General features: G+C 46.3%; 1 protein-coding gene across 1 annotated transcript in view; it reads left to right on the plus strand.

Moving 5' to 3' along the window:
- The first annotated feature begins 865 nt into the window (after positions 1–865).
- fn1a (fibronectin 1a) overlaps positions 866–27,533 on the plus strand; it is a 49,318-nt gene continuing 22,650 nt past the window's right edge. Inside the window, exons 1-22 of the mRNA XM_048239145.1 lie at positions 866–1,231; positions 1,629–1,754; positions 2,035–2,172; positions 2,327–2,458; positions 2,763–2,900; positions 3,541–3,699; positions 4,155–4,352; positions 6,364–6,546; positions 6,887–7,063; positions 10,095–10,250; positions 10,403–10,531; positions 11,132–11,275; positions 14,890–15,011; positions 16,125–16,293; positions 16,710–16,886; positions 17,394–17,522; positions 17,882–17,971; positions 18,328–18,522; positions 20,613–20,885; positions 24,556–24,819; positions 25,824–25,918; positions 27,295–27,463. Coding sequence (XP_048095102.1) covers positions 1,078–1,231; positions 1,629–1,754; positions 2,035–2,172; positions 2,327–2,458; positions 2,763–2,900; positions 3,541–3,699; positions 4,155–4,352; positions 6,364–6,546; positions 6,887–7,063; positions 10,095–10,250; positions 10,403–10,531; positions 11,132–11,275; positions 14,890–15,011; positions 16,125–16,293; positions 16,710–16,886; positions 17,394–17,522; positions 17,882–17,971; positions 18,328–18,522; positions 20,613–20,885; positions 24,556–24,819; positions 25,824–25,918; positions 27,295–27,463 — 3,517 coding nt within the window. The 5' untranslated portion in view covers positions 866–1,077. The remainder of the gene's footprint in view (positions 1,232–1,628; positions 1,755–2,034; positions 2,173–2,326; positions 2,459–2,762; positions 2,901–3,540; positions 3,700–4,154; positions 4,353–6,363; positions 6,547–6,886; positions 7,064–10,094; positions 10,251–10,402; positions 10,532–11,131; positions 11,276–14,889; positions 15,012–16,124; positions 16,294–16,709; positions 16,887–17,393; positions 17,523–17,881; positions 17,972–18,327; positions 18,523–20,612; positions 20,886–24,555; positions 24,820–25,823; positions 25,919–27,294; positions 27,464–27,533) is intronic.

Consider the following 27,533-nt stretch of genomic DNA (forward strand, 5'->3'; position numbering starts at 1 on the left):
CCATAAAACAGTTGGAACAACTGTTTCACCCTCTTACCCCTAACAAGGCACTATCCCTGATTTACAACGTGTATTACTCCCCAACTGATTACGTTTATCTTGCCTGCTGGAGAGAGAGACAGGGGATATAGTTTCAGCTCTGGTCATCTAATTAGTTTCATATGTGAGATGTAGAGCAGAGCCTGAGAGAGAGAGAGGGAGAGAGAGAGCAAGTAGGCTAGTAAGGAACCTTTATGACAACATGTTCTGCATTAGATGATTATATCCAGCTCAGATTGAATATGAGCCACCAGGTCATGCTTACAATTTCAGGCCCCTAAAACCGCATGGCACAAGGAGTGCTGTTTTGTTGGTTTATTGAATCTTTTGTAATGCAATTTTCGCTATATAAGGAGGACGGGACAAAAGGTAAACAATAACCCGATCACATCTGTTTCTGATTGTCAAAGAAAGGTCACATTACATAGACCACTCCATGTGCTTACTCCGCAATAGCAGGACAAAATGCAGAGTTGTTTCACACCAATTTTGAACATGAAGAAATTCAAATACAGGACAACCAATCTTCAATGTATCCGAAAGTTGCGGACTTTAGGCTAATTAACTCGTTTATTTATAAGTTTTAAATAAACAATGTATGGCTACTCTTTTTCCCATACAGAATTTAATAACTTGTATTATTTCGTTCCCCCCTGCTTTTCTACAAGTAGGCTGTGAATGACACATAGCTGCAGAGCCGCAGCGACAGCATGTCCGTTTGACGTCCACTGGATTATGTGCGTGGTTAGCCCCTCCTCCCAGGGAATGTCAAATAAAAACGCTCCCCACTCCAAAGTCAGCTAGGTGCATCGAGGGCGGGGCCATCGCGTGAAGTAGGAGAGCCGGAGAGAAAGCACATAGAGGCTCCGTCTGGTGCGAGACGAGGAAGACGACTGCACCTCTCCCGTCCCCGACTTCTGTGCCTCTTCAACTCAGTGCACTGCGCAATTCACTAGAAATTAGTCAAGAGCAGGAAAAAAAACCATTAAATTGGTTGTGCTTACATACCTGCATTATAGGTACAAAAAATAAACCAAAATGTCCAGCAGCCCTGTGGCCAGGGTACTGGCGGTACTCCTCATCGGAGGAGCTGTGAACTGCATGCCAAAGGGCACGGGGAAATCCAAGAGACAAGCACAGGAGATCTATCCCAGCGGAGGAGACTCGCCAGCGGTATCATCAGTGTCCCAAGGTGCGTGCTTCGTAGGGAGTGGTGGTGATTCTGATTCTGGTGGTGATTTGGTGTGGTGATTCTGACAATGGCTGATATCAGTGTAACGAATTAATTACAAGTATAGCTTAAACAATCTGATTACTATGAGACTTTTATGGCATTTAGGACAAAATAGAGAAAACTTTTTCATATTGAGTATAGAGATTACATCGAGGTATTTCCTGTGTATTTTGTAGCCGTGGATTTTTTTCTTCTATATTTGTGCATTTTAGTGAAATACATTTTCAGTTTTATTTTGTATTTTGAGTATTTTTGTATTATTTTTGCTGTAGATTATGTATTATTGAGGCGTTTTGACGCTTATGTGTTGGACACGATTTCACGTAGACTAATGGCAAATACCTTGCTTTGGCAGAGGGCTGCATTGAAAATGGACAGTTTTATGGAGTTAATGAACAATTTGAACGTTCCTACCGGGGGAGCATGCTCATCTGCACATGTCATGGGGTTGGTGGAATCAAGTGTAAAACGAAGCCCGAAGGTAAGCGACTAGTGTTGTTGACGTTGAAAGTGCATGCCCGATCATTTCTTCTGACCACTGTTATGTCAGCGTGTTTTGAGATGTCTCACTGAAAACTTCACAGCCGCTTGTAGAGACGCATACCTGAGCATAAGTGCGCTATACCGACTTCAAACCTTTCCTAAGCAACAACAACCAGAGAATTTCCATGGCCTCTCACCTGTCGATGTGTGGGTAGCAGCAGTGTGTCTGGATAGATAGTGCTTTGACTGCATTTTCTCTCTTGCTAAACTCTCGCCAGCCGAGGAGACATGCTACGACAAAGTGAATGAGCGCTCCTACCGGGTGGGCGAGACGTACGAGAGACCCAAGGACGGGATGATCTGGGACTGCACATGCATTGGCTCCGGGCGCGGTAAAATCAGCTGCACCATTGCAAGTGAGTGTCTCTCTGGACCGCGCGCGCGTAATCGTACAAACCATAGTAATCCGCGCGCAAGCTGAACTGAGCGGTGATTTAACGCATTGGTGACCCACGGAGACGTCTCTGTTCTCTTAACGAGCTTTTCTCTACACTCCCTCCACCCCGTCAGACCGTTGCCATGAGGGTGGAAACTCCTACAAAATCGGGGACACATGGCAGAGACCGCACGACACCGGGAACTACATGCTGGAGTGCGTCTGCCTCGGAAACGGAAAGGGGGAGTGGACGTGCAAGCCTGTGGGTGAGTCAGTCGAGCACATCTGGACTGGGTCTGGGGAGAGAGAGAGAGAGAGACATGCGGGGGGTGGATGGTGGGTCTCTGGAGAGAGAGGGGGCAGTCGGTGGTGTCTCAAGAATTCCCCTGCTTGTGAAGGAAGTGTCTGCTAATCATCACATGCACATCATTATGTGTGGTCTAGATCTCTTTCATCTGATGCATTGGTGTGGGCATGTGTCTAAAACTGTCAGTGTGAACAGACAGAGTGAATAGACATATTTCAGTCAGTTCTAAGCTGAGTGCCCTGCTTGTTTACATCTGTGTGCAGCCGAGCGTTGCTATGACAATGCAGCGGGGGCCTCCTACCTGGTTGGGGAGACATGGGAGAAGCCGTACCAGGGTTGGATGATTGTGGACTGCACCTGCTTGGGAGAGGGCAGCGGTCGCATCACCTGCACCTCAAGAAGTAAGTCAGTGTGTTTGGGAATGGCTGTGTGTGTGAGCGTGTGTGTGAGCCTTTCATAAAGTGCTCACCAGGGAGTTGCCCTTCACGAGTCCTACCACTTTGGCTTTGGCCTCCTTTCTCTCAACAGAGCTCCAGCCTATGGAACATTCCTTACCACACACACACACGCACACACACACACACACACAGGTTTGTCCAGCTGGCTCCCAGTTTAATTATCCTCTAACCCCATTGCAGCTCAGATCCACTGGCAGTGGGAAGCATTGGTGGGGCGGGCCAGCTGACTGGAGGCGAAGGGGAAGCAGATGCAGAAACCTAGCAGTGAAAGTGTTCGAGAGAGAGAGAAAGAGAGAGAGAGAGCTTTAATTACTGCTGTGGTGGTGGAAACCCAACACTTATTCTAGAGCCTTTAGAGCAGGGAAAGTATGCTAGACAAGCAGTATTTCTCCTCCATCTTGAGTTTGTTGTCGTTCAGTGGGCATGGTTGTTGTGGAACACAGGTGTGTTTACTTAACTAGACTGTGGTTTTACAGTGCACGTTTTCTGCCGTTTGTGAATGGAAATACAAGAGAATGTTGGCATATAGTTGAAAAACAAATGTTTATTGTGTGTGTGTGTGTGTGTGTGTGTGTGTCCTCAGATCGCTGTAACGACCAGGATACTCGTTCGTCCTACCGTATCGGGGACACGTGGAGTAAGACCGACGCCCGTGGGAATGTCCTGCAGTGCCTTTGCACGGGCAACGGCCGCGGAGAGTGGAAGTGTGAGAGGCACGCCTCGCTTCACACCACAGGACTGGGTGAGACCTTTAACCCTTCACCTCTGACCCTGACTAAGAGGAAGGAGGTCTGGCGAGCACCTGCAATACACATGAACTTGTGTGTTTGCACATTCCAAAGTGGCTTACTATAACACTAGCACTAAGGATCTGGTCATTTTAGGAACTTTACGGTGTTTGTTTATCGTAAATAATGAATTGTCTGCATTGAGGTTAATTTGTGGATTTACCAAATATAACATATCTATTCCTGTCTTAACATATGCTATCCACGTGAAGTCTTGAGGAATATATAAAACAGATTTTGAAAGTCAGAGCCAACAATATTTAAATCAGATTTGACATTTGTCATACATCTCTCTCTCTTCTCCGCTTTTCCCTCCCTCACTCTTTCTCGCTTCAGTTTGGAGTAGTTTTAGTTTTGCTTGTTATTTCCAGAGGGGTTTGTGAAAGTCAACGTCTCTGGTTCCCCCCAGGCACTGGTTCTCGCGTCATCACCAACATCCAGCCAGCGGTGTTCCAGCCGGCGGTGATGCCGGAGACTGCCGCTGAGGACTCCTGCGTGACGGACTCAGGTGTGGCGTACGCGCTGGGCATGCGCTGGATCCGTAGCCAGGGCAACAAGCAGATGCTGTGCACCTGCCTGGGCAATGGAGTAAGCTGTGAGGAGTGGGGTGAGCGCTTTTTAACTTCTTTCACTGTTGTTTGTTTTATGGATTCCACAGTTCCCTCACCTGTCATTGGTATTTTACACACACACGCACATGCAAAAGCACATGTACACGCACAAGCACATGCACATGCACACACACACACTCAGGTAAATAATATGCGGTTTAATCATGTGTGTATTAGACTCAATTTGACAACAGCCAAGTAGAAAATTACATTTTCTAAAAGTGTGTCAGCTTTGTGTATCAGTGATGACCACTTACACACAAATTTAATTTCTAGTAGCACACTGTCTTCATCTTAATTTGACAAATTTCAGTTAAGAATTAAATTGTAAACTATGAAACACAGGGGAAGACAGTAATAGCATTGCTAGCAGGATGTTTTCAGTCCTACCCCTGCAGTAAACCTGCTGTTTTTCTCCACTCTTCATGATTCCAAAATAAGCTAATTAGCTATCTCAACTGGGAGAGACAGCTGTTTTTCTGGATCTCTGCTTCCCAGACGTTTATTTCACGAGGCTAGCATCCAGTATGAAGTCTGAGCCTGTGCTCTGCATTGAGTTCAAGCCACAGTCTATGACAAAGGAGGATCTGTGTGTGAAGTCATGTTTTTTGGAATAAAACTTAACCATGAAGAAGACCTGAGTTTATTTTAATCCCGTAGACTATAGAACAATGTGCTACTAGAGGTCTGGGAGGTTGGCTGAAGTCCCAGGGTCCATAAATGTATTTTATATATTTATATATATATATATATATATATATATATATATATATGGCCTTGGGCTATGTCTGTACTATACATCTTCCCCCGACAGCCTGGTTCACATCACAGAGAACGCTCCTTGATATATGTAGCACAATATGTAACCTCGGAGGCAGGAGGGCCCCTGCACCCCCATACACTTGCATTCCAAAAATCTGATTTCATCAGATATTTTCAAGTTATGTTGACTGGATTGAGTGTCAGTAAAAATCACTCTGTGATACATGGTCAGCACTAAGTCATAGAGGATAATACTTGGCTCAGTCAGTCGCTGGACATGGACCGTAACATTTGATTGAGTGGACCACAGAGCACCGGACGATGAGGGACGGTCCAGAGTGACACACAGATATGGAGTTCTTGTAAAAAATCCTGAAGACTTTCAGATGCTGTGTTGCCATTTTAGATGTGAACTGTACATGAAACCCATTGTTCTTGTTGTTTGTTGCTTTATGCTCATCCAAGCACATGTACTGTAGACCACCTACGGACATGATCAATGCTTCCCTCATGCAGACAGTAGACACAAACAACAATATTGGCTTCTTATTCCACTGCTTGGTTGAATTTCCCTTTGTCCTACGTAATTTAGAACGACCATTAACCGTATGTTATCTGCACACCTATGAAGTAGATCCATTTTTTGGCCGTATCGCACTTGTATATTAATTCGCCGAACTCGTTGTGAAGTTTAAATGAACTGTCACGTTGCATCCGAGCTGTAAAATGCAGACGTTCAGAACATTGCAACATTGTAGGATATGACGGAGGTGGCTTTTAGCTAGATGGATGACAGCAGTCAAAAGTAAAAGCGATGTTTCAAAGCTAAAGTTCATCAGAATCTTGGGATACGCCCGCTTGACAACGGAAGAGATAGAACTAACGACTGGCCTTTGGCCGTAGCAACCATCCATTTAGAACTAGTTACGGCAGTTTGTCCTGTGAGTTGAGAAATTAGTTGATATGTGTCGGAAGAAATTAGTTCTACAAACAAGACAGTTTTAGCGATTAAAACGTTTAAATTGTAACAGGAAATGAACACAACACAAGTCGGGGCCGTTTTACAACCTCGACGGTGCATTAACTTCTGTGAACAGACCACCGTGTCGTCCATTATCCCTTACATATGATATTGCTTCTCATCAATTTGTTTGAATGAAGGAATGCACTGTTTTGACTAAAATCTTTGTTTTCTCTCTCTCTCTCTGTGTGTGTGTGTGTGTGTGCGTGTATGCGTCCATGCAGAGGGCCGTTCTCAGGTCTATGGTGGTAACTCAAACGGCCAGCCATGTGTGTTCCCCTTCGTGTTCATGGGGAAAACTTACTACTCCTGCACGTCCGAGGGACGCAGCGATGGCCAGCTCTGGTGCAGCACTGCCTCGGACTTCGAGACGGAGCACAAGTACTCCTTTTGCACAGAGAAGAACGGTGAGCACCATTCATTTCACCTCCTCCATGCATCACATAACAGTATATCTCAAACCTCATCATTTGTCATGATATGTCATAATGTATTGTAACTTTTATTATCACTCTTCGTGTGTGTGTGTGTGTGTGTGTGTGTGTGTGTGTGTGTGTGTGTGTGTGTGTGTGTGTGTGTTTTTTTTAATTCATGGTGTTGTCCTATGTCAAAATGTATCTGTATCTTTGAAGTCCCCAGTCCTGTGTTGTCATATGGAAGAAAGTTCAAGATATGGAGTTAAGTCTTCGTGTTGACTTGTTTTGGTATCTCTTTAACACTGTGTTATTTGTATGTTCTGGTGTGTAGTTCTGGTGTCCACCCGCGGTGGGAACTCCAACGGCGCTCTTTGTCACTTCCCCTTCCTCTACAACGGCCGCAACTACACCGACTGCTCCGCTGACGGTCGCCAAGACGGCATGAAGTGGTGCGGTACTACTTACAACTTTGACGGGGAGCAGCGCTTTGGCTTCTGTCCGATGGCAGGTGAGTCACTACGGAGACCACATTATTAAAAAAAAAAAACAATTGGAATTTTAGAATGTTTGGCTGGAATTTTAAGTATCCAATTGTGGTTCTCAGATTCCATTAGAGTTCCATTTTGGCTTTTGGCAAACAAACTCAATTCGTGTTGCATTTTAGTCTAAACTGTTAGCAACCAACAAATTGCACATGGTTTTCTTATCCTTTTTGGCTTTGTGAAGAACTTTTAAGATGTCAATTACAGAAAGAAGAATGCCCTTGTCATCTTTGTGTGTGAATTATATTTGATGATACCTTTTTATGCAGTAATCATCTGTAATCTGGGTTTTTTTACAATCCTATGGTCAGATCCCAACAAGTCCTCCCTTGACTCTGTAATGTAACACTCCCTTGTTATGAGGACCTACTCAGTGCAAGTGTCACAGACGCTGATCTGATTAGGGAAAGTAATAGCACCTATCTTTGCTGTGTAAACATCTAGTCTCTAAACTGCTTTCAAGCCTATTGACATGGAGCTTATTGTCAACCAGGGATCAGGAGGGGCTCCAGTCAGCCCCCTGTTGGGGTGCCAATTAGGCCAGGCTGCAGTCCCCCCTGCTGGGCCAGTCAACATCATGTAGCCCCTTTGATGGGGGTGCTTTAGGCCCCATCAACAAGGAGACGCTTTTTGGGTTAAACGCAATGGTTTAAAGAGAATGGGTGTGAGGGTGTTTGTGGTTTTGGAGACGGGGGGGTAACCCTTGGAAGGGTGTTGGTTGGTTGGTCAGTGATATCTATTCCCTTCCTTTCATGCAGTGCTGGTGTAGTCTGCTCTTTTTCATTTACATTTAGAGAGGGGGATGTTATCAAGTGACCTCGAGCCTTGGTGAGGTGTCAGTAATTAGTCTGTGTGAGCATTGTGCTTTGTAGGGATCTAATCTAATAACCCCCTGACCTTGATGTCGTTAGCACCTTCACTCTTCCTGTCGGGCTGCAGGTGTCCTAACAGGGTCCTAGCTGTGGGAAAATAGAATATCTCCTCCTCCTCGTCCTCCTCATTTTCCTCTCTCTCACTCACTGAAGGTCAATCTCCCATCTCTAATCTCCTCAAAAGGATCTCTGTGCAGAGGGAGAATGATGATGATGAGGATGATGATTGGTGGCAGGTCATCTTGGGTGGGGCATAAGTGGGGGCAGTTAGTGGAGTTTAGTGGGGTTGTTTAAAGCTAATGAGGAGGGTGGTCAGATTACCATGAGAAAGGAGCAAGGAGGCAGGGGCCGTCTGGAGACTCAGGAGAGGCATGGAGACAGAGAAAAAGACAGATTATGGGAAAGACAGGATGAGCGCAGGGAAGGAGAGAAAGAGAGAGACTGGGAATGAGGGATGATGGAAAAAGAGGTAGATAGAGCTGTAGACTAGAAGGTAATAGAGATGCAGAAGAGATGACGACAGGAGATGAATACAAAATGGCCAGAAACGCTAACAGAAGATTTTGCAGAATTAGCCAGAAAATAAACCAAAGAGAGTAGAAGAAAGAAGAGAGAGGAAAGGGAAGAGGAATAGGGAGAGAGAAAGAGAGGGAGAAAAAGAGAGGGAGAAAAAGAGAGGGAGAGAGAGAGAGGGAGAAACAGAGAGGGAGAAAAAGAGAGAGAGAGCGAGAGCGAGAGGAATGAGACAGACTGTGGCTGGCTCCAGGCCATGGTCTCGCTGGCGGGGATTCTTCCCTTCCTCTGGCCCCTCTCCAGGGCAGCTGTGCTCTCCTCTCCCCCTCCTCCACCTCCTCCTACGAACCCTCCTCCACGGTCGCTCAACGCCGCCACACAACTCTCAACTCCTTTTCATTATGACCCAATTGCACCAATCATGGTCGCCCCCAAAACCCCGCCCTGCCCTTTGTCCGCTCGTAATGACCGCTGCTAAATCCCGATGACTTCATCCATGTTTTGCGTCGACGCTTTCCCATGTATGTCCACTCCTGTGGCTGGGGTTGAGAGGTGGGGGTATCCTCACCTCACCCTCCGGCGCCGTGGCTGAGTGATGGCTCCAGGTGCTTAGGCCGAGAAGGCGAAGACAAAGAACACAAAGACAAGAATGTGCTCATCCCCGAGACCCTGCCCAGTTGCCTCCCCGGGTGTTGACAGCCTTGTGAATGAGATCACTAGTGCCTTCATTTGACGCTCAGCTGTGCTGTTTTACATCAGACTAGTGAATGATATCACTAGTGCCTTCAGTTGACGCTCAGCTGTGCTGTTTTACATCAGACTATGGCTTGATTTGTCAGGGAAGGTATGATGCTACAGTTGGAATGAACTCTTGCTTTCAGTGGTGCATCTCCATAGGAAACACGAGCTCGTCCAGGCAGCTCGTCCAGGACTTAGCTGAGCTGGCCCTAACGGCGCGTTTGTGCTGGCAAGGGTGACTCCGGCTCTTGGAATAAGTTAAAAGTTTAATGTGAGAATTTAGGAGCTTACTCCATAATTCATAACCAGCCTGACTGTGTTTCATGTGCAGTGGGCTGTAGTGCTTGAAGGAGCAGTGGAAACGTGGAGAGAACCGTAGTTGTCCTGGAACGTTGGTTGAAGTGTGCTTTTGTGTAGATTACAGGAGAACCTGCAACTGCAACTTTGGCCATCAGATGTGGACATGCTAGCCAGGGGCTACAGGTTGATACCAATGAATGCTAGCAATGCTAGCAAAGGTTACAGTTATTCAGTAGCTTCTGTTGTTCTGGCTTCATGTGGGGTAGATGGACAACATATTTATGAAACGCCCAAAGAGGAACGACACTGTCAATGTCAATAAAGCCCTTTAAAACTGACGTGCCCATTGACTGATATCACTTATATAATTAGTTTCTGAAAGCTTTGGCCATCCCTTAGCTGGAAGAAAAGTGCTTGTAGCAAAAAAAGATTAAAGTGGTCTGTGAGCATGAAAAGTTGAGTTGAATCGAGTTGAAAAGCATTGTGAGAGACACAAGTCCCACACATCATTTGTGTCATGTGTTATCCCTTGTGTAAGTTGTAATTAAATGTTTTTTTTCTCTCTCTGTGCTAGCTCATGAGGAGGTGTGCACTACCAGCGAGGGTGTGATGTACCGCGTGGGTGACCAGTGGGACAAACGCCACGACGTTCTGGGTCACATGATGCGCTGCACCTGTGTTGGAAATGGCCGCGGGGAGTGGAGCTGCCTAGCCTACTCGCAACTCAAAGGTCCGGCGTCATAATCCTCTGTGTCTGTGTCTGTGTCTGTGTGTGTGTCTGTGTCTGTGTCTGTGTGTGTGTATGTGTGTGTGGATGTGTATGTGCATAATGATATAGCAATGGCAATGCTGACTTCATGGCTTCATATTTCTTTCTCTCAGACCAGTGTATTGTTGATGGCCTGACTTACGACGTGAACCAGACCTTCACCAAGCACCACGATGAGGGCTACCTGATGAACTGCACCTGCTTCGGCCAGGGCCGTGGACGCTGGAAGTGTGATGCTGTTGGTGGGTATTGCTCACATTTGTACCTGTGTACTGTTCGCCATTCACTGACAAAAAACCAGCAAAAATATTTGCTTTGTTCAGTAACTTAGGAAAGAAAGCTGCCCATCATATAGTCCCCCAAGGCTCATTTCAAAAGCTTTTGCTGGTTTAGTAGCCTACTTCAGACACTTTAGTGCAAAGTTGTTGCTGGAGGCCCGTTCTCTGTGTGTGGGCCTACTAGTCCCTGGTTCATTTATCAGTGTGTTTACGTCAAAACTTATTACAGCAATCAATGTGTCCTTATGTTGATCATCTATTCTCACATGGGGAGATTATTTTGGATGGATTTCACAGTAAATACATTTCCCTTTTTTTACAAGCTTATAGTCTACATCCCTTGCTCCCTAGCTCGGATATGGAAGATTAGCTTTCGAGAAGAAGCTCTTCCTACGTGTATCTGAAAAGCCCCTTTTGTACAGTGTAGGTGGAGAAGCAGCTTTACTCCCAGAGGAGTGCTGAAAAAGCACACATGCAGTCCAGAGTGTCTGGTAGCAGCCAAGTTGTAAACTCCAGTGTGGTTTATGAGGACAGTGATCCGATTGTTTCAAATACTGTTCCCAGATCAGTGCCAAGAGCCAGAGTCCAAGGTGTTCTACCAGATCGGCGACTCTTGGGACAAAGTCATCCATGGAATCCGCTACAAGTGCTATTGCTACGGCAACGGTATTGGAGAGCTGAGCTGTGAGCCCCAGCAGTCTTTCCCAGGTGAGTGGGCTAGTCCCGTTATGCTAATTATGTTACACTTACCCAGGTGAGTGGGCTAGTCCCGTTATGCTAATTATGTTACACTTACCCAGTTGAGTGGGCAATGCTAGTCACATACTTACCCAGGTGAGTGGGCAATGCCAAAGTCCTTTTAGGCAAGTCCCTCCACTCGGCGGCCATTTGACAACGCTTTTTGGGCACTCGTCGGGCATCTATTTCGGCAGAAATGCGCGTGCGCAAGGCTTCACGACACCAATCTTGCTCCAGCGGCGAGATCACAACAGATGATTGGCACGATGTCTTCACAACACACCACATGATTGGCTCAATGTATTCACATCACACCACATGATTGGCTCAATGTATTCATATGTCGACGTTTTGCCGAGGAAGGGGTGGCATATGTGTAGACAACGGCCATATTGGCGTGACAAACTAGCCCCATGCATTTCTATGAAGTATTTTTAGAGTGCTGTGTCTCCACATTAGAAAGTCTCTGGCAATGCTAGTCAGGTAGGTGAGTGAACTATGCTAGTAATGCTAGGCTATATACGCTAGAGAAGTCTTACTCAGGTGGTTTAATCTCATAACATCATGTTAGTCAGGCCATTTTCACTTGTGTACATAACCTCAACGTTTCTCTACAGATGAAATTGCTATAGCGTATCATTCATTTTGTTGGACTGCCCTTAAAATAACGGCCTTACAACAAAAGATATGCTCATGCAATTTCAGATCTCTGTTTATGGAGGAATCTCACGTGATGTACTCTAATGTACCCGAAATAAAATAGAGCTCTTTGTCCAGAGGCTCTTTGCCTTGGTCTCCCAGGCATATCCTGGTGACCTGGGGGGCCCATCCTAGATAGCAGAGGATTTACAGTGTCAGAAAGTAGGACACCAGTGATTGACCTGAAAATTGGCCCTCAAAACTCAGTCATGCGTGACAACTCTGCTATCTAAGATGGGGAGGAATGCCTTGTGATCTGACGCCGCAGACACATACATCAAAAGGGATAGTCCTCCATTAATCTCCTGCCCTGGTTTGTCCTTTGCAATTAGCTGACTCAAAGATGGGAGAAATATGTATTCGATGAGGCTTCGCGCGGCTGCCTTTGACCTCAGTGGCTGCTAGAAGTAGTCCCGTGGGCTTGGGTGGAGAACAATTTGGTCAGAGTTCCTCTCAGGGGAGAAAACCGTTCCAGATGTTTTTTTTTTTTCCTTCACCCAAGGCAATGCAAAAGATTTGCTGTCAGCCTCTCTTGCTCACTCAGGTGGCAAGGTGGTGTGAAAGGACTCCAGCGTGTGTGTGTGTGTGTGTGTGTGTGTGTGTGTGTGTCTTTGTCTTTGCTCTTCTCAGAACCACTGTGTGAGTACTTTCAGGGGGTTTTCCAGACAACAGTTTCTGCTGTTTTTCGAGGGAGAGGTCTCCTCCCTCTGTGTACCCTGCATGTGCTATTCCCTTTGAAGTGGAACAGAGGGGGAAAGATGCTTTGCCCAGACACGTGAAGCCAGATGGCATCTCTTTGTCCCCCACTGCCTTGGTCTCCATGTTAGCTTTTGTTCAAAGTGTTTGCGGTGTTTGCAGGTCGCGGGTTGCAGTTTGCTGTTATGTGCATTTGTGGTCCCCTCTGATGTTGTAGAATCATTTTACAGTCCGATTACTTCCTACTCCTTGTTTGCATTGCTGTGTATCTTTGCATATCTGAGGATGCTTCCTTTTTACTGTGGTCTTTTAAGGTGGACGTTGAGGGTTTTCCAAGGTTGGATGGAAAGTAATCGCCTCAGACTCAGAGCTCAAAGACTTTGAGTTCAATATCCCGTAATCCTCACAAAGACTAGCAATCATCAATCTTACTAGATACGTAGACGGCTCAGAATCTAAACTATGTCTAGAATGTTTACGTCCACTGTTTCATTGTGACCCTGCATCACCTATTTCAACAGGTTTGGAACGGAAAGCAGCGTTTACCTTTAAGTGGAGGTCTCTTCTGGTGCGCTAAGCTCTAATCGGCCTCAGCTGTGCCACGAGGGCGTCTGGCTGTGGCGTTGAGAAAGGGCAACAGGAGAGCGATGATGATGTGGCGCAGATTTAATGCAGACTAAGTGGGATTCCAACGCTAATGTGTTAGCCAACGCAGCCAGTGGGCCTTCACGGGCCTTTTTAATTGGACTAAATGGATACCAGATTGGCCAGGCAGGGGCAGGGGTGTGGGGAGGGTTTGTGTTAGCAGACGGGGGTTAAACTCGTGTGCTGCTCCACCCTACGTGTGCTCGGCCCCATCTTGTCAGGTGGATGATGGATGTAGAGGTGATGTAATGGGGGCAGGGCTAGACATCAGCTGACTCTGATATGGCTTCAGTCCTGATCAGGCACATGGAACTGGCCCGGAACTGGGCCTGATCTGGCATTATTCCGGCCCTGATTTGGCACCAGTCTGCCCATCATTTGGCACTTGATATGCACCATATCTGACCCACCATTTAGTACTGGATAAGCACCATATCCGGCCCATCATTTCATACTGGATCTGACATCTGACCCAGATTGAATTTTGACCTCTGACACTGATATGCATCTGGACCATATACTGTATGCATCTGGGCCATATACTGTATGCATCTGGACCATATACTGAATGCATCTGGACCATATACTGTATACTGTATGTCTGACAGGGCATTCTGGGAGTCCCTCTGTAGAGTAAACAGTATGATGAAGACTGGAAGAATGTGTGAGGGCGTGTGAAGGGTCAACGACAGAACACATCACATTTGTGGGTGTGCTATGTGTTTTTATTTAATTTAATGTGAAGATGCAACTTTTATGTCTCACCAACTATCTATGTATTTGAGAGAGAGAGAGAGAGAGAGATTCATAGAGAGGGGTTTTTCTTTCTTTTTTATGATTATTCACCAGTGATGTGTTTCTGCTGAGACCCTGAGAATCTCACAGGGGAGTGTCCCCCCCCCCCCCCCCTCTGGTACTCAGGGCTGTGTTCTGTTTTCACCCCCATCCAGACTCCTCTCCCTCCCTGACCACAGGCATTCGAGGATCTCCCACACTTTACTCCCATCCAGACTCCTCTCCCTCCCTGACCACAGGCATTCGAGGATCTCCCACACTTTACTCCAGCCTCATTTACACACCGATCTCCCTCACTTTCTCCAAGAGGTGTTGGTTAGCTGTGGGAACGGCTGTTTTGATATTTCACGTTTGAGTTGATAACGGAGAAGTGATGTTGTTATGCTGTGTTAAGAACTGTACGTGTTCAGGTATGCTACAGTGTTTGAACTAACACATCTGTGTGATGAGGCAAGACGGAGAAGCCCGAACCTGTAGCTGGAACATGGGACCAGTACAAATACTCCTCAGATCAGGACCCTTCAGAATGAAAGAAATCTCATGTTTACACATAGTTAAAGATGTTGTGAGTCTTGTTAGGCTCCATTTTATGTCGGTACAAACACTGCTTTGGGTTTCTACTACTTGGTTATAATTGTAAACAACCATCATGTTAAGCAGACATCAGATTATGTAACAATGTTGTGATTTTTCATAATTGATTTCTCATTGATTCGTTGATTCACTGATTCATTGATGTTTGTTCCCAGGTGGTAACCGTCCTGTGCAGGTGATCATCACTGAGTCCGGTAACCAGCCCAACTCCCACCCCATCCAGTGGAGCCCCCCTCCCTCCACACAGATCAACCAGTACATCCTCAAGTGGAAAGTGGTACGCACACTAACATGCACTCCCATAACCCTGTCCACCTCTCCGACTCCACAATGAGTGCTACACAAGTAGACATATGCTTGAACCCCTAAAGCCACACCATGTGAAAATCAGTATTCACCACCGACGGTAAACTCACTCTCGTCTTCAAAACATCCCATGCCTCTTTCCTCATCACCACCACATTATAGATAGAGACAAATTTGACCCCTGTACCACAGCAACTGCTATCCTCACTGTCAAGTATCAACCTACCTCCACATCAGCAAGCAATATGTCTGCTATTTGCCCAATAACCAGCCCCTTTTCATGCTACCGAATATGGAGACAGCTCTTCCCTCCTTGTCGTGCGTTCATGCAGCTGGGAATTGGGAATGTTCCCACTTGGGAAATCCAGACTTCTGAATTGAGCGTTCACTTGACAGCAACAAACTGGCGACGTTGCTAATGTTCATAGGCTAGCTAGCTAGAAGGCTAACATCAAGTAGTTACTCAAGGGTACTCTGGGATGTAGTGTTCAATATCACAATGACCTGTGCTTATGACTTAAATATAACATAAATAAACAAACTTATTTGTGCATGGAACAAGTTATCTTTCACTATATCGAGTATATCGAACGTTCTCCTGGGAGCACTCACAAAGCTCCCAATTAAAGATGGGAAGTCCCCAGTTTAGGTGTGACGTACCCCCCCCCCCACCCCTTAACTCAAGAATTCTCCCACTTCCCAGTTGCTCATAAATGCACCATTACCTTCTCACTCTCATGCTTGATGCATTGTGGGATATCACTTCATACCTGTTATCCATTGTTTGAGCTGCCCTTCATTGCATATTTCTCATTGTCCTCTCACTGGTGCCCCATTGTGATATCACCAGGTGTTGTTTTATAAAAAAATCTCTTTGAACACGCTGCCATATTAATTTCCAAACAGCAAACAGACACCGTTTGTCCAGTGTAAAACACAAAGCACTTGGTGTTGAGTTCCTGTAACTAATGTAACTAATTCCAGCCAACATTCTTTGTATATACATATGTGACTTTTTGTAAACAGCTCCATGGGATTGTGTATGGATCAGTGGGTCACTGTATTCTCTGTAATCCTTCTGCAGAAAAACACCTCTGGCCCGTGGCGTGAGGTGACCATCCCCGGCCACCTGAACTCATACACCATCTCTGGCCTGAAGCCTGGCATCACCTACGAGGGTCAGCTCATCAGCATCCTGCGCTTCGGACACAGAGAGCTCACACGCTTCGACTTCACTACCACATATGGCTCACGTGAGTGGAAGATGTCACATACATAGTAATAGTTGACAAATAACCATTTAATCATTTAATTGTTTCAGCCCTATCTCACACACACACACACACACACACACACACACATAAACATACATACATCCTTATGCACACACTTTCAGAATATGTCTTATGTAGTGCATTTTTCCTTTCTATATAACCTAGCTGTATAACAAGTGTCTGAGACAAGACAAGACAAGACAAGAGTCTGTTCTCAGGCAGTGTTGGAATTCAGAGACTGAATGCCCATGCAAATTGGCCAAGCCATTTAAAGATTTAAAATAGATAATTATACATATCTTCTTGGAAAATCTCTAACTTCAGGCACAGACTTCTTCCTTAGTGTAAGCCCTGTACGTGATGAATTGACCACCTTCTCCTTGTCCCCTCCACAGTGGCGACCTCTGAGGGGGAGACGACGCCTCCTCCTCCCATGGTGGACACATCGGAGTCGGTGACGGAGATCACGTCCAGCAGCTTCGTCATCTCCTGGGTGTCTGCCTCCGACACAGTCTCTGGCTTCAGGGTGGAGTACGAGCTCAGCGAGGATGGAGCACAGCCTGTTGTCCTGGGTCAGTGTCACCCTTAAACATCCCATAATAATAATAATAATAATAATAATAATAATAATAATAATAATAATAATAATAATAATAATAATAATAATAATAATAAATACAACTTGCATTTATATGGCGCTTTTTCAAGGCACCCAAAAGTGCTTTACAGTGAAGGGAGAACCTCACTAAGCACTACAAATGTGTAGCACCCACCTGTGTGATGCAGGGCAGCCATTATGTGCCAGAACACTCACCACACACCAGCTAGAGCTGAATGAATGAGCCAAGTACACTGGGGGATGATTAGTGGGCAGATAGAACATCGGCCATGGCCAAAGATTCTGCACCAAACCTGGGCCTGATGTGGGCCAGCCTTGGCCAGTGGTGCAGAGGGTTTGGTTCACTCCTTACTGTGAACATGCAGTATAAAGCACTTTTAGAGATACTGTACGGAGGGTTTTGCTCTTCAGCAGGATAATGGTAACGTGTGTGTGTGTGTGTGTGTATGTGTGTTTGTAGATCTGCCTCGGACGGCTACCTCTGTCAACATCAATGAGCTGCTGCCTGGACGCAAGTACAACGTCAATGTCTACGAGGTCATGCCTGAGGGAGAACCCAACCTCATTCTCACTACCTCCCAGACCACTGGTAAGTCTAACACACACACACACACACACACACACACACACATTCTAGGACATCAGCCTATAACTCCCCCCTACACACACACACACACACACATACACACATACGCGCGCGCACACACACACACACACACACACACACACACACACACACACACACACACACACATAGACAAACACACACACACAGACAAACAAACTCGCGCGTGCACAGACACAGACACAGACACAGACACAGACACAGACACAGACACAGACACAGACACAGACACAGACACAGACACAGACACAGACACAGACACAGACACAGACACAGACACAGACACAGACACACTAACTCTTTCTCCCTGGTGTTGTCTGTAGCTCCTGATGCCCCCGCTGATCATGAGGTGGAGGATGTGGATGAGACCTCCATCACCGTGAGCTGGGACAAGCCTCAGGCTCCCATTACAGGTACACACACACACACACACACACACACACACACACACACACACACACACACACACACACACTTTTCAGTTGTGTTTACCGGCAGTTTATGGGCTTACATTGAAAAAGTTGTTAAATTGTTAATCTTGGATGCGTATCTATTTGCCATGTACTGTATTCCAAGCATTATCTATGTAAATGTATGTCTAAATGTATGTTCTGCTTTGGCAATGCAAACATATTTGTCATGCTAATAAAGCTCACTTGAATTGAATTGAAAAAGGAGTGAATGAAAAAGAAAAGAATATTTCATTTTCGTGGATAATCTTAAAATATCCTTTCTTCGATATGTGTGTGATTGTTGTGTTTGTTTCCAGGTTACCGTGTGGTCTACACTCCATCGATTGAGGGCAGCAGCACAGAGTTGACCTTGCCAGACACAGCAACCTCTGTGACCTTGAGTGACCTTCGGCCTGGCCTGCAGTACAACATCAGCATCTACGCGGTGGAGGACACTCTGGAGAGTGAGCCTGTGTTTGTACAGGTCAACACAGCCGGAGACCCACTGCCAGGTACACACACGCACACACACAGTCTGGGGGCGTACATCCAAACACACACACACACACACACACACACACACACACATATATCCACACACACATACACACACATACACACACATACACACACATACACACACACACTCATACACACACACACACACAAGCGAGCATAGCAGTCTAGGTACACAGACACAGACACACATACACACACATACACATACACACACACACAAGCGAGCATAGCAGTCTACAGTAGGTGCACAGACACACACACACACACACACACACACACACACACACACACACACACACACACACACACACACACACACACACACACAAACAAGCGAGCATAGCAGTCTAGGTGCATAGACACAGACACACCCTAATACAGAAAGAAAGAGGGAGAAATTCCATGTGGGATGTATTTTGTAGTTGCCCTTATCAGTCTCCTCTCCTCCTCTCCTCCTCCCTCCTCTCCTCCTCCTCTCCTCCTCTCCTCCTCCCTCCTCTCCTCCTCCTCCTCCCTCCTCTCCTCCCTCCTCTCCTCCTACCTCCTCTCCTCCTACCTCCTCTCCTCCTCCCTCCTCTCCTACCTCCTCTCCTCCTCCATGTTAATTTCCACTTAGTCCTGCTGGCAAGCATCTGTTTTTAGTCACACATTCTTTTTAAAGTCTTCATTAAAGCCCCAAGAAGCACAATTAGGGGATTATCCCAACCCTCCCCTCCACATCTTAGCTTTGTCTGTCTCATGTTGCTCTTTCTGTCTGCGCATGTGTGTGTGTGCGTGTGTGTGTGTGTGTGTGTGCATGTGTGTGTGTGTGTGTGTTGGTGAGGAACCAAAACTTTGCAGTGGAAACTTTGGGCTGATGTATTTATGACCAACACGTTCAGAAAACCTGAAAATCTTTGAGTGGAAACTCTTACATAAGGATCAGTCTGGCAAGGCATTGATAAGAACTGAAAGGTTATAAAATAAATCTGTGTGTGTGTGTGTGTGTGCCTTGTGTGTCTGTTTGTGTGTCTTCAGTAGCTTGTTAAAGCCGTGTGCAGCTCTGAGATGGTGAAGGCTGACTTCATGGGAGCTGGCTAATAGAAGTCGAGACACTGCTGTGATTTAGCAGTTTGCCCCCCCCCCCCCTTCTTCCTGCTCTCAATTTCTCCATCTGTGTTTGTGGTGATGTCTCTCTCTTTCCTCCATTTGCTTGCTCTGTTGTTTTTCTCATTCTCTTTCTCGGTCCTGCTGTTAAATAAACACGTCACATTTGTGTGATGTGACAGGAGGCCTGTGCAGCATGTAGCTTTCTTCGTGCTGTCTTCTCTTTCTTTCTTTCTTTCTTTCTTTCTTTCTTTCACTGCTTTTTAGTCAGTTTCTTCTTACTGTGTTCTTTCTTTTTCTCTCTCTCTCTCTCCCTCTATCTGTCCACTCCTCTCCTTCTCTGTCAGACTGAGGGATTGATGTGCTGACCCTCTCTGCACAGTTTATTCTGTCTCTCCGTGACCTTGACCTTCTGGAATGTTCCGGAGCGCTCCGGACGTCGCCTCTCCCACTCGCAGAGACGTTTGCTCAGGTGTGCGCTGATGTAGTGCCTCTCCTCGCCGCCGATGGCCAGATGTCGGAGCGTACGGAGCTCTTAAGCGACTCCTCAACCCACACGCTCCGGCAAAACCCCACGTCTGCCCGTGTTCCTCTGTTTCCTCTTGTTCTTCACCTGTTCTATTTCCTCTGCACTTGCTCTGCTGCTCTTCCTCTCCGGTGAGCTTAGTGTGTGTGTGTGTGTGTGTGTGTGTGTGTGTGTGTGTGTGTGTGTGTGTGTGTGTGTGTGTGTGTTCCTTCCCTATGATGGCAGGGTTTTTATCAAAGAGGGCATGTGGAGCTGAGATAACATGAATGACCGTCCCATGAAGTACATCTTGGCCAGAGACTTGGTCTCATTATGCTGACCAGGCATGATCTATCAATCCCTGAGACACTGATACATCACTAATTTATCCATTATATTTGTAAAGCCTGGTCATCCTGATAACTTTGATTAGATCACATTAGATGAAATTGCAAGTGATTTGCGTAACAACCCCCCACTTCCTTTCCACAGAGGAAGTCCCCTCTCCGACCGACCTGCAGTTCTTCTTCGATGTGTCCCACCTGCTGTCACCCCTCACTCCAGCCGCCACCGGAGGTGGTCCATACCGTCCTGTGGGCGCCGGGTGGGCGGGACGGTTGACCGAGCGACAGCTGCAGCTGCCAATCACACACAACGCCTACGTGGAGGTGACGCCCCTCATGCCTGGCACGCTGTACCGCTTCTTCGTGTTCGCTCTGAAGGGAGGCGAGGAGAGCGAGCCGCTAGTGGGAGAGCAAGCCACCAGTGAGTAGACTACAGCCACATACGCGTACTTACACAACCTAATGTAGTATACTTACACAACCTAATGTAGTATACTTACACAACGTTGTATAGAATAATTTGTAATAAACCCAATATAGTATACTTACACAACCTAATGTAGTATACTTACACAACCTAATATAGTATACTTACACAAACCTAATGTAGTATACTTTACACAACGCTGTATAGAATAATTTACACAACCTAATATAGTATACTTACAATAACCTAATATAGTATACTTACAATAACCTAATGTAGTATAATTTTCAAACCTAATATAGTATACTTACACAACCTAATATAGTATACTTTACCTAATATAGTATAAATTTACACAACCTAATATAGTATACTTACCTAATATAGTATACTTACCTAATATAGTATACTTACCTAATATAGTATACTTACACAACCTAATATAGTATACTTACCTAATATAGTATACTTACCTAATATAGTATACTTACCTAATATAGTATACTTACCTAATGTGTTCCTTCCCTATGATGGCAGGAGTTTTATCAGAGGGCAAATAGAGGTAGTGAGTGATACGAGGTATGTGGAGTTGAGGATAGATGATGAATGACCCGTCCATGTGTGTTCTTCCCAGGGATGGCTTGGTCTCATTATGCTGACCAGGCAAATAATCAATCCCTGATGCAGTATGGGTCACTAATTTATCCATTATATTTCCCATGAAGCCTGGTCATCCTGATAAGAGACTTAGTCTCATTATGCTGACCAGGCATGATCTATCAATCCCTGAGACACTGATACATCACTAATCCGACCGACCTGCAGTTCTTGTAGAGACTCAAGGTCACCCTCACCTTTGATTAGATCCGGCCACGAGGTGTGTCTGGCTACGTGTCTCATTAGGCGCTGCGTAACAACCCCCACTTCCTTTCGACAGAGGCAGCCCTCTCCGACCGACCTCACACTTGATGTGTCCGACTCCAAGGTCACCCTCACCTGGCAGCGCTGTACGGGTCTCTGGCTTCCCGTGTCTGGAAGGGGCCGGTGAGGCGGGGCGAGTTGACCGGCGACAGCTGCAGCTGCCAAGACTACAGCCACATGCTCACGTGGGTGGCGCCCCTCATGCCTGGCGCATTGCAGCTTCTTGATGTTAGCTCTGGAAGGGGCTGAGGCCGAGCGGCTAGTGGGAGAGCAAGCCACCAGTGAGTAGACTACAGCCACGTTGTATAGAATACTTGCACAACCTAATATAGTATGCTTACACAACCTAATGTAGTATACTTACACAACCCAATGTAGTATACTTACACAACCTAATATAGTATACTTACCTAATATAGTATACTTACCTAATATAGTATACTTACACAACCTAATGTAGTATACTTACACAACCTAATGTAGTATACTTACACAACGTTGTATAGAATACTTGCACAACCTAATATAGTATACTTACACAACCTAATGTAGTATACTTACACAACCTAATATAGTATACTTACACAACCTAATGTAGTATACTTACACAACCTAATGTAGTATACTTACACAACCCAATATAGTATACTCACGGCGTGCTTACACAGCCTAATGTAGTAGCACTTACACAGCCTAGTAGCAGTATACTTACTGGCGTTGTATAGAATACTTGCACAGCCTAATTATGAGTATAGCACACAGCCTAATGTAGTATACTTACACAACTAATATAATTATGTACAGCCTAATGTAGTATGCTTACACAGCGTTGTATAGAATACTTACACAACCTAATATAGTATACTTACACGACCTAATATAGTATACTTGCAGCCTATTATAGTATACACACAACCTAATGTAGTATACTTACACAACTATTGTATACTTACACAGCGTTGTATAGAATACTTGCACAACCTAATATAGTATACTTACACAACCTAATGTAGTATACTTACACAACCTAATATAGTATACTTACACAACCTAATGTAGTATACTTACACAACGTTGTATAGAATACTTACACAACCTAATATAGTATACTTACACAACCTAATATAGTATACTTACACAACCTAATGTAGTATAATTACACAACCTAATATAGTATACTTACACAACCTAATATAGTATACTTACCTAATATAGTATACTTACACAACCTAATATAGTATACTTAAGCAAGAATCCCCAAGAGGCCATAGGTTACACTAGAACAGCTAAGGAGCGTTGTTGGCTGTTGTATAATCAGTGTAACCTACGGACTCGAGTGGCTTATTGCTTTTCTAAAATGGTGACTACATATAGTATATCTGGCAATATTTCATAAATTAAATGCACAGCAACAAGAAATGTAACAATTTATTGACAGATAATACACTTTTACAAAGTAAAACATGCTCAGGGTTTCAGAGGACATTTTGGCAGGACAACTTACAAGGCAACCAGGACAATATTGTGCCTCTGCCCTGAGTCTGAAGCAGCAGTGGCAATCATTTAGTGGCAGCGGGCCACTGCCACAAGATGTACACGGAGGAAACGCTGATGTTAGTACTTAAGATGTTGGGTACAGGGGATACGCAAGGCATTACAACTGGAAAGCCGCTTAGGTAGATGTGAGTATTCCACATAACTAGTGACCATGGAAACAGTTTAGGAACAAAAAGAGACCAAAAAAGACGCAATTCATAATCGGTTGCTACTCCACACAGATGGTGGAAACCACAACATTTACAGAAGAGATCACAAACGTCCAGGCATGCAGAGAGGAGTGGCTAAAACAACAGGCCGCTAGTGTGTGTGTTTGGCGCTGTATATGTGAGAGAGTGTGTGTTTGTGTGTGCCCAGGGGAACATGCCGGTCACCCCAGTGGAAATCTGGTGGCCGAACACAGGACAGGGCTGACTCCGAGCTGTGACGTGACGTGACTGTTTAGATTATGCCACTCCCGTTTGTCCTCTTCAAAAACACAAACCTGACGCTTTTAGAAGACATGCTCGTGTTATGCAAAATGTTTACACAGAAGTTCCCAGATGTAGGTTAATTAATGACAACATTAGCCGAGTTGTTTTTATTCACTTGGTTGATGTAATGACAACATTAGCCGAGTTGTTTTTATTCACTTGGTAGCTGTCAAAAATAGCTGCTGACCAGCCTCTTCATAACATCCTTTGAGCTTATCATATCCAAGCACACGGACCATTCCAAGTTTAAAACACATTACCTCATGTGCCTTCAATAATTTCATTCTGGCTTTTGCATACAGAGTTATTTAAAGCATCTTTTAGAGTAGGAGAGATGTGGGGAGTTCCTAAACGGGCACTTGTGTAATAGACAACTGGCTTAGTCCACAGACTCCTTAAAGGAGAAATCCAGCGAGTTTTCACAAAGATATCCGTTTCTCAAGTACTGTTGGTATGGGAAAAAAAAAAGGTTTTACCTACAGTAGCTTGAGTTGCTACAGCCAGCAGCTAACGCAGCCAGGCAGCTACAGCGCTACACTCTGGGGGTATGTACATGGCATGTAGACTCTCGGGTTTTTTTTTGTACCGACAGTACTCAGTGGCCCCGGCGGGAGATCTGTGTGAAAACTTCGCCCCCTTTCGCTTTAAACCTCGTTCATCGTTCTCCATTGTAAACTCATCCCTCTCTCCCGCCTCCCACCCATCCCCATCAGAGCCGGACTCCCCCAGCGGAGTGCGTTTCTCCAACGTGACGGAGGACAGCGCCCTGATCCTGTGGGGTCCCCCGCGGGCCCAGGTCACAGGCTACCGCCTCTTCCTGGTGGTGGAGGGCTCCAGCCCCAAGCAGCTGCGCATCCCGGCACGCCTGACCCAGTACACGCTGCTCAACCTGCAGCCCGAGACGCGCTACACCGCCACGCTCCACTCTGAGAGGGACAACGTGCTGAGCGAGGGCACCTCTGCCATCTTCACCACCAGTGAGTTAGGAATACACACCTGTACACACACACTCATACTGTACGCACACACACACACTCATACTGTACGCACACACACACACACACACACACACACACACACACACACACACACACACACACACACACGCCTACCTCTGCCATCTTCACCACCGGTGAGTTAGGGGCACACCTGTGGACACACACACACACACACACACACACACACACACACACACACACACACACACACACACACACACACACACACACACACACACGCCTACCTCTGCCATCTTCACCACCAGTGAGTTAGGAATACACCTGTGGACACACACACACACACACACACACACACACACATACATACATACATAAACAAACACACACACACACACACACACACACACACACACACACACACACACACACACACACACACAACCAGTGAGTTAGGAATACACACCTGTGGACACACACACACACACACACGCCTACCTCTGCCATCTTCACCACCAGAGAGTTAGGAATACACACACACACACACACACACGCCTACCTCTGCCATCTTCACCACCAGTGAGTTAGGAATACACACACACACACACACACACACACACACACACACACACACCCCAGAGATGTTCCCTCGTACACAACTACAAAGTGTACCTAAGGAAGGGCACACACACACACACACACACACACACAGGTGAATACCTGCAGGAAAATTCTGTGCAGACATGGAATGTCTTGATGTGGTCTTGTTCATGATGTTCACCCAGTGCTGTTCTCTTTATGAATCTCTTGTTGTCTCCCCTCCCCTTGTGTGTGTGCGTGTGTCAATGTGTGTGTCTTGTGTTGTCTTGGCGTCTGCGTCTTGGCGTCGCGTCGTGTGTCGTCGTCGTCGCGTGTCGCGTGTGTCGTGTGGCGTCGTGTCTTGGCGTCGCGTCGCGTGTGTGTGTGCGTGTGCGCGTGTGTGTGTGTGTGCGTGTGTGCGTTCTCCCCTCCTCTTCTCCCCCCAGCCCAGCCCATGGGTAATGCTCCGCGCTTCACCACCGATGTTACAGACACCTCCATCACCGTGTCCTGGAATCCAGTGCCTAGGGTGGGCTACAAGGTACCGGCCAGAGGACAGCTAAGCTGACCATAGCAGAGTTCACACAGTCAACCAGTTACACCTCCACTGATCTCAGACATTATGTCCGTATGTGTGTGAGTGAGTGAGTGAGTGAGTGAGTGAGTGAGTGAGTGAGTGAGTGAGTGAGTGAGTGAGTGAGTGAGTGAGTGAGTGAGTGAGTGAGTGAGTGAGTGAGTGAGTGAGTGAGTGAGTGAGTGAGTGAGTGATACTGTAGTGCTGAGCTGGGGGTGCGGTGTCGTTACGCTGTCACCTGCATGTCATAAATGTGACCCTGGGAAAGGTGTGACCTTTCACCCCATGTTTATGTGCCCTCCTCTCAGTTTCTCTCCCTCCTTTCTCTACATGTCTTCCCTCTTATCTTCTCTCCCTCCTTTCTATACATGTCTTCCCTCTTATCTTCTCTCCCTCCTTTCTCTACATGTCTTCCCTCTTATCTTCTCTCCCTCCTTTCTATACATGTCTTCCCTCTTATCTTCTCTCCCTCCTTTCTCTACATGTCTTCCCTCTTATCTTCTCTCCCTCCTTTCTCTACATACCTTTTTTTCCTCTTCCTCCTCCTCCTCTCCTCATGTCCCTTACTCTCTTGCCCTCCTCCTCCTCCTCCTCCTCTCCTCATGTCCTTACTCTCTTGCCCTCCTCCTCCTCCTCCTCCTCTCCTCATGTCCCTTACTCTCTTGCCCTCCCTCCTCCTCCTCCTCCTCTCCTCATGTCCCTTACTCTCTTGCCCTCCTCCTCCTCCTCTCCTCATGTCCCTTACTCTCTTGCCCTCCTCCTCCTCCTCCTCTCCTCATGTCCCTTACTCTCTTGCCCTCTTCCTCCTCCTCCTCCTCTCCTCATGTCCCTTACTCTCTTGCCCTCTTCCTCCTCCTCCTCCTCTCCTCATGTCCCTTACTCTCTTGCCCTCCTCCTCCTCCTCTCCTCATGTCCCTTACTCTCTTGCCCTCTTCCTCCTCCTCCTCCTCTCCTCATGTCCCTTGCTCTCTTGCCCTCCTCCTCCTCTCCTCATGTCCCTTACTCTCTTGCCCTCTTCCTCCTCCTCCTCCTCTCCTCATGTCCCTTACTCTCTTGCCCTCCTCCTCCTCCTCTGATCTCCTCTCCTCTCCTGTCCCATCTCTCTGTTGTTTACCTGGTGACATGACATGTATGTGGTATTTGCTTATGGTGTGTACACTACAGGGCACATAGAAGCCGTCTTTAGGGGTTCTTGATTCATGTGCTGGCTCAATAAAGAAGTTTCGTCTCTCTCTCTCTCTCTCTCTCTCTCTCTCTCTCTCTCTCTCTCTCTCTCTCTCTCTCTCTCTCTCTCTCTCTCTCTCTCTCTCTCCATCTCTCATCCTGTTCTACCCCCTCTGTAGCTGTCTGTGAGGCCCAGTCAGGGAGGTGAGGCGCCCAGGGATGTAGTCTCTGAGTCGGGCACCGCTGCCATCTCTGGCCTGACCCCTGGGGTGGAGTACTCCTACAGCATTCAGCCAATCATCAACGGCCACGACCAGGGGAACCCAATCGAGCGCCGCATAGTCACACGTAAGTGGGTGGGACCTTAGCCTTTATGGGAGATTATCAGTAGTATGTAGACAGCAGGACATTATTACTA

Source organism: Alosa alosa, chromosome 3 (assembly GCF_017589495.1).
Source record: "Alosa alosa isolate M-15738 ecotype Scorff River chromosome 3, AALO_Geno_1.1, whole genome shotgun sequence".
Taxonomy (NCBI): Eukaryota; Metazoa; Chordata; class Actinopteri; order Clupeiformes; family Clupeidae; genus Alosa; species Alosa alosa.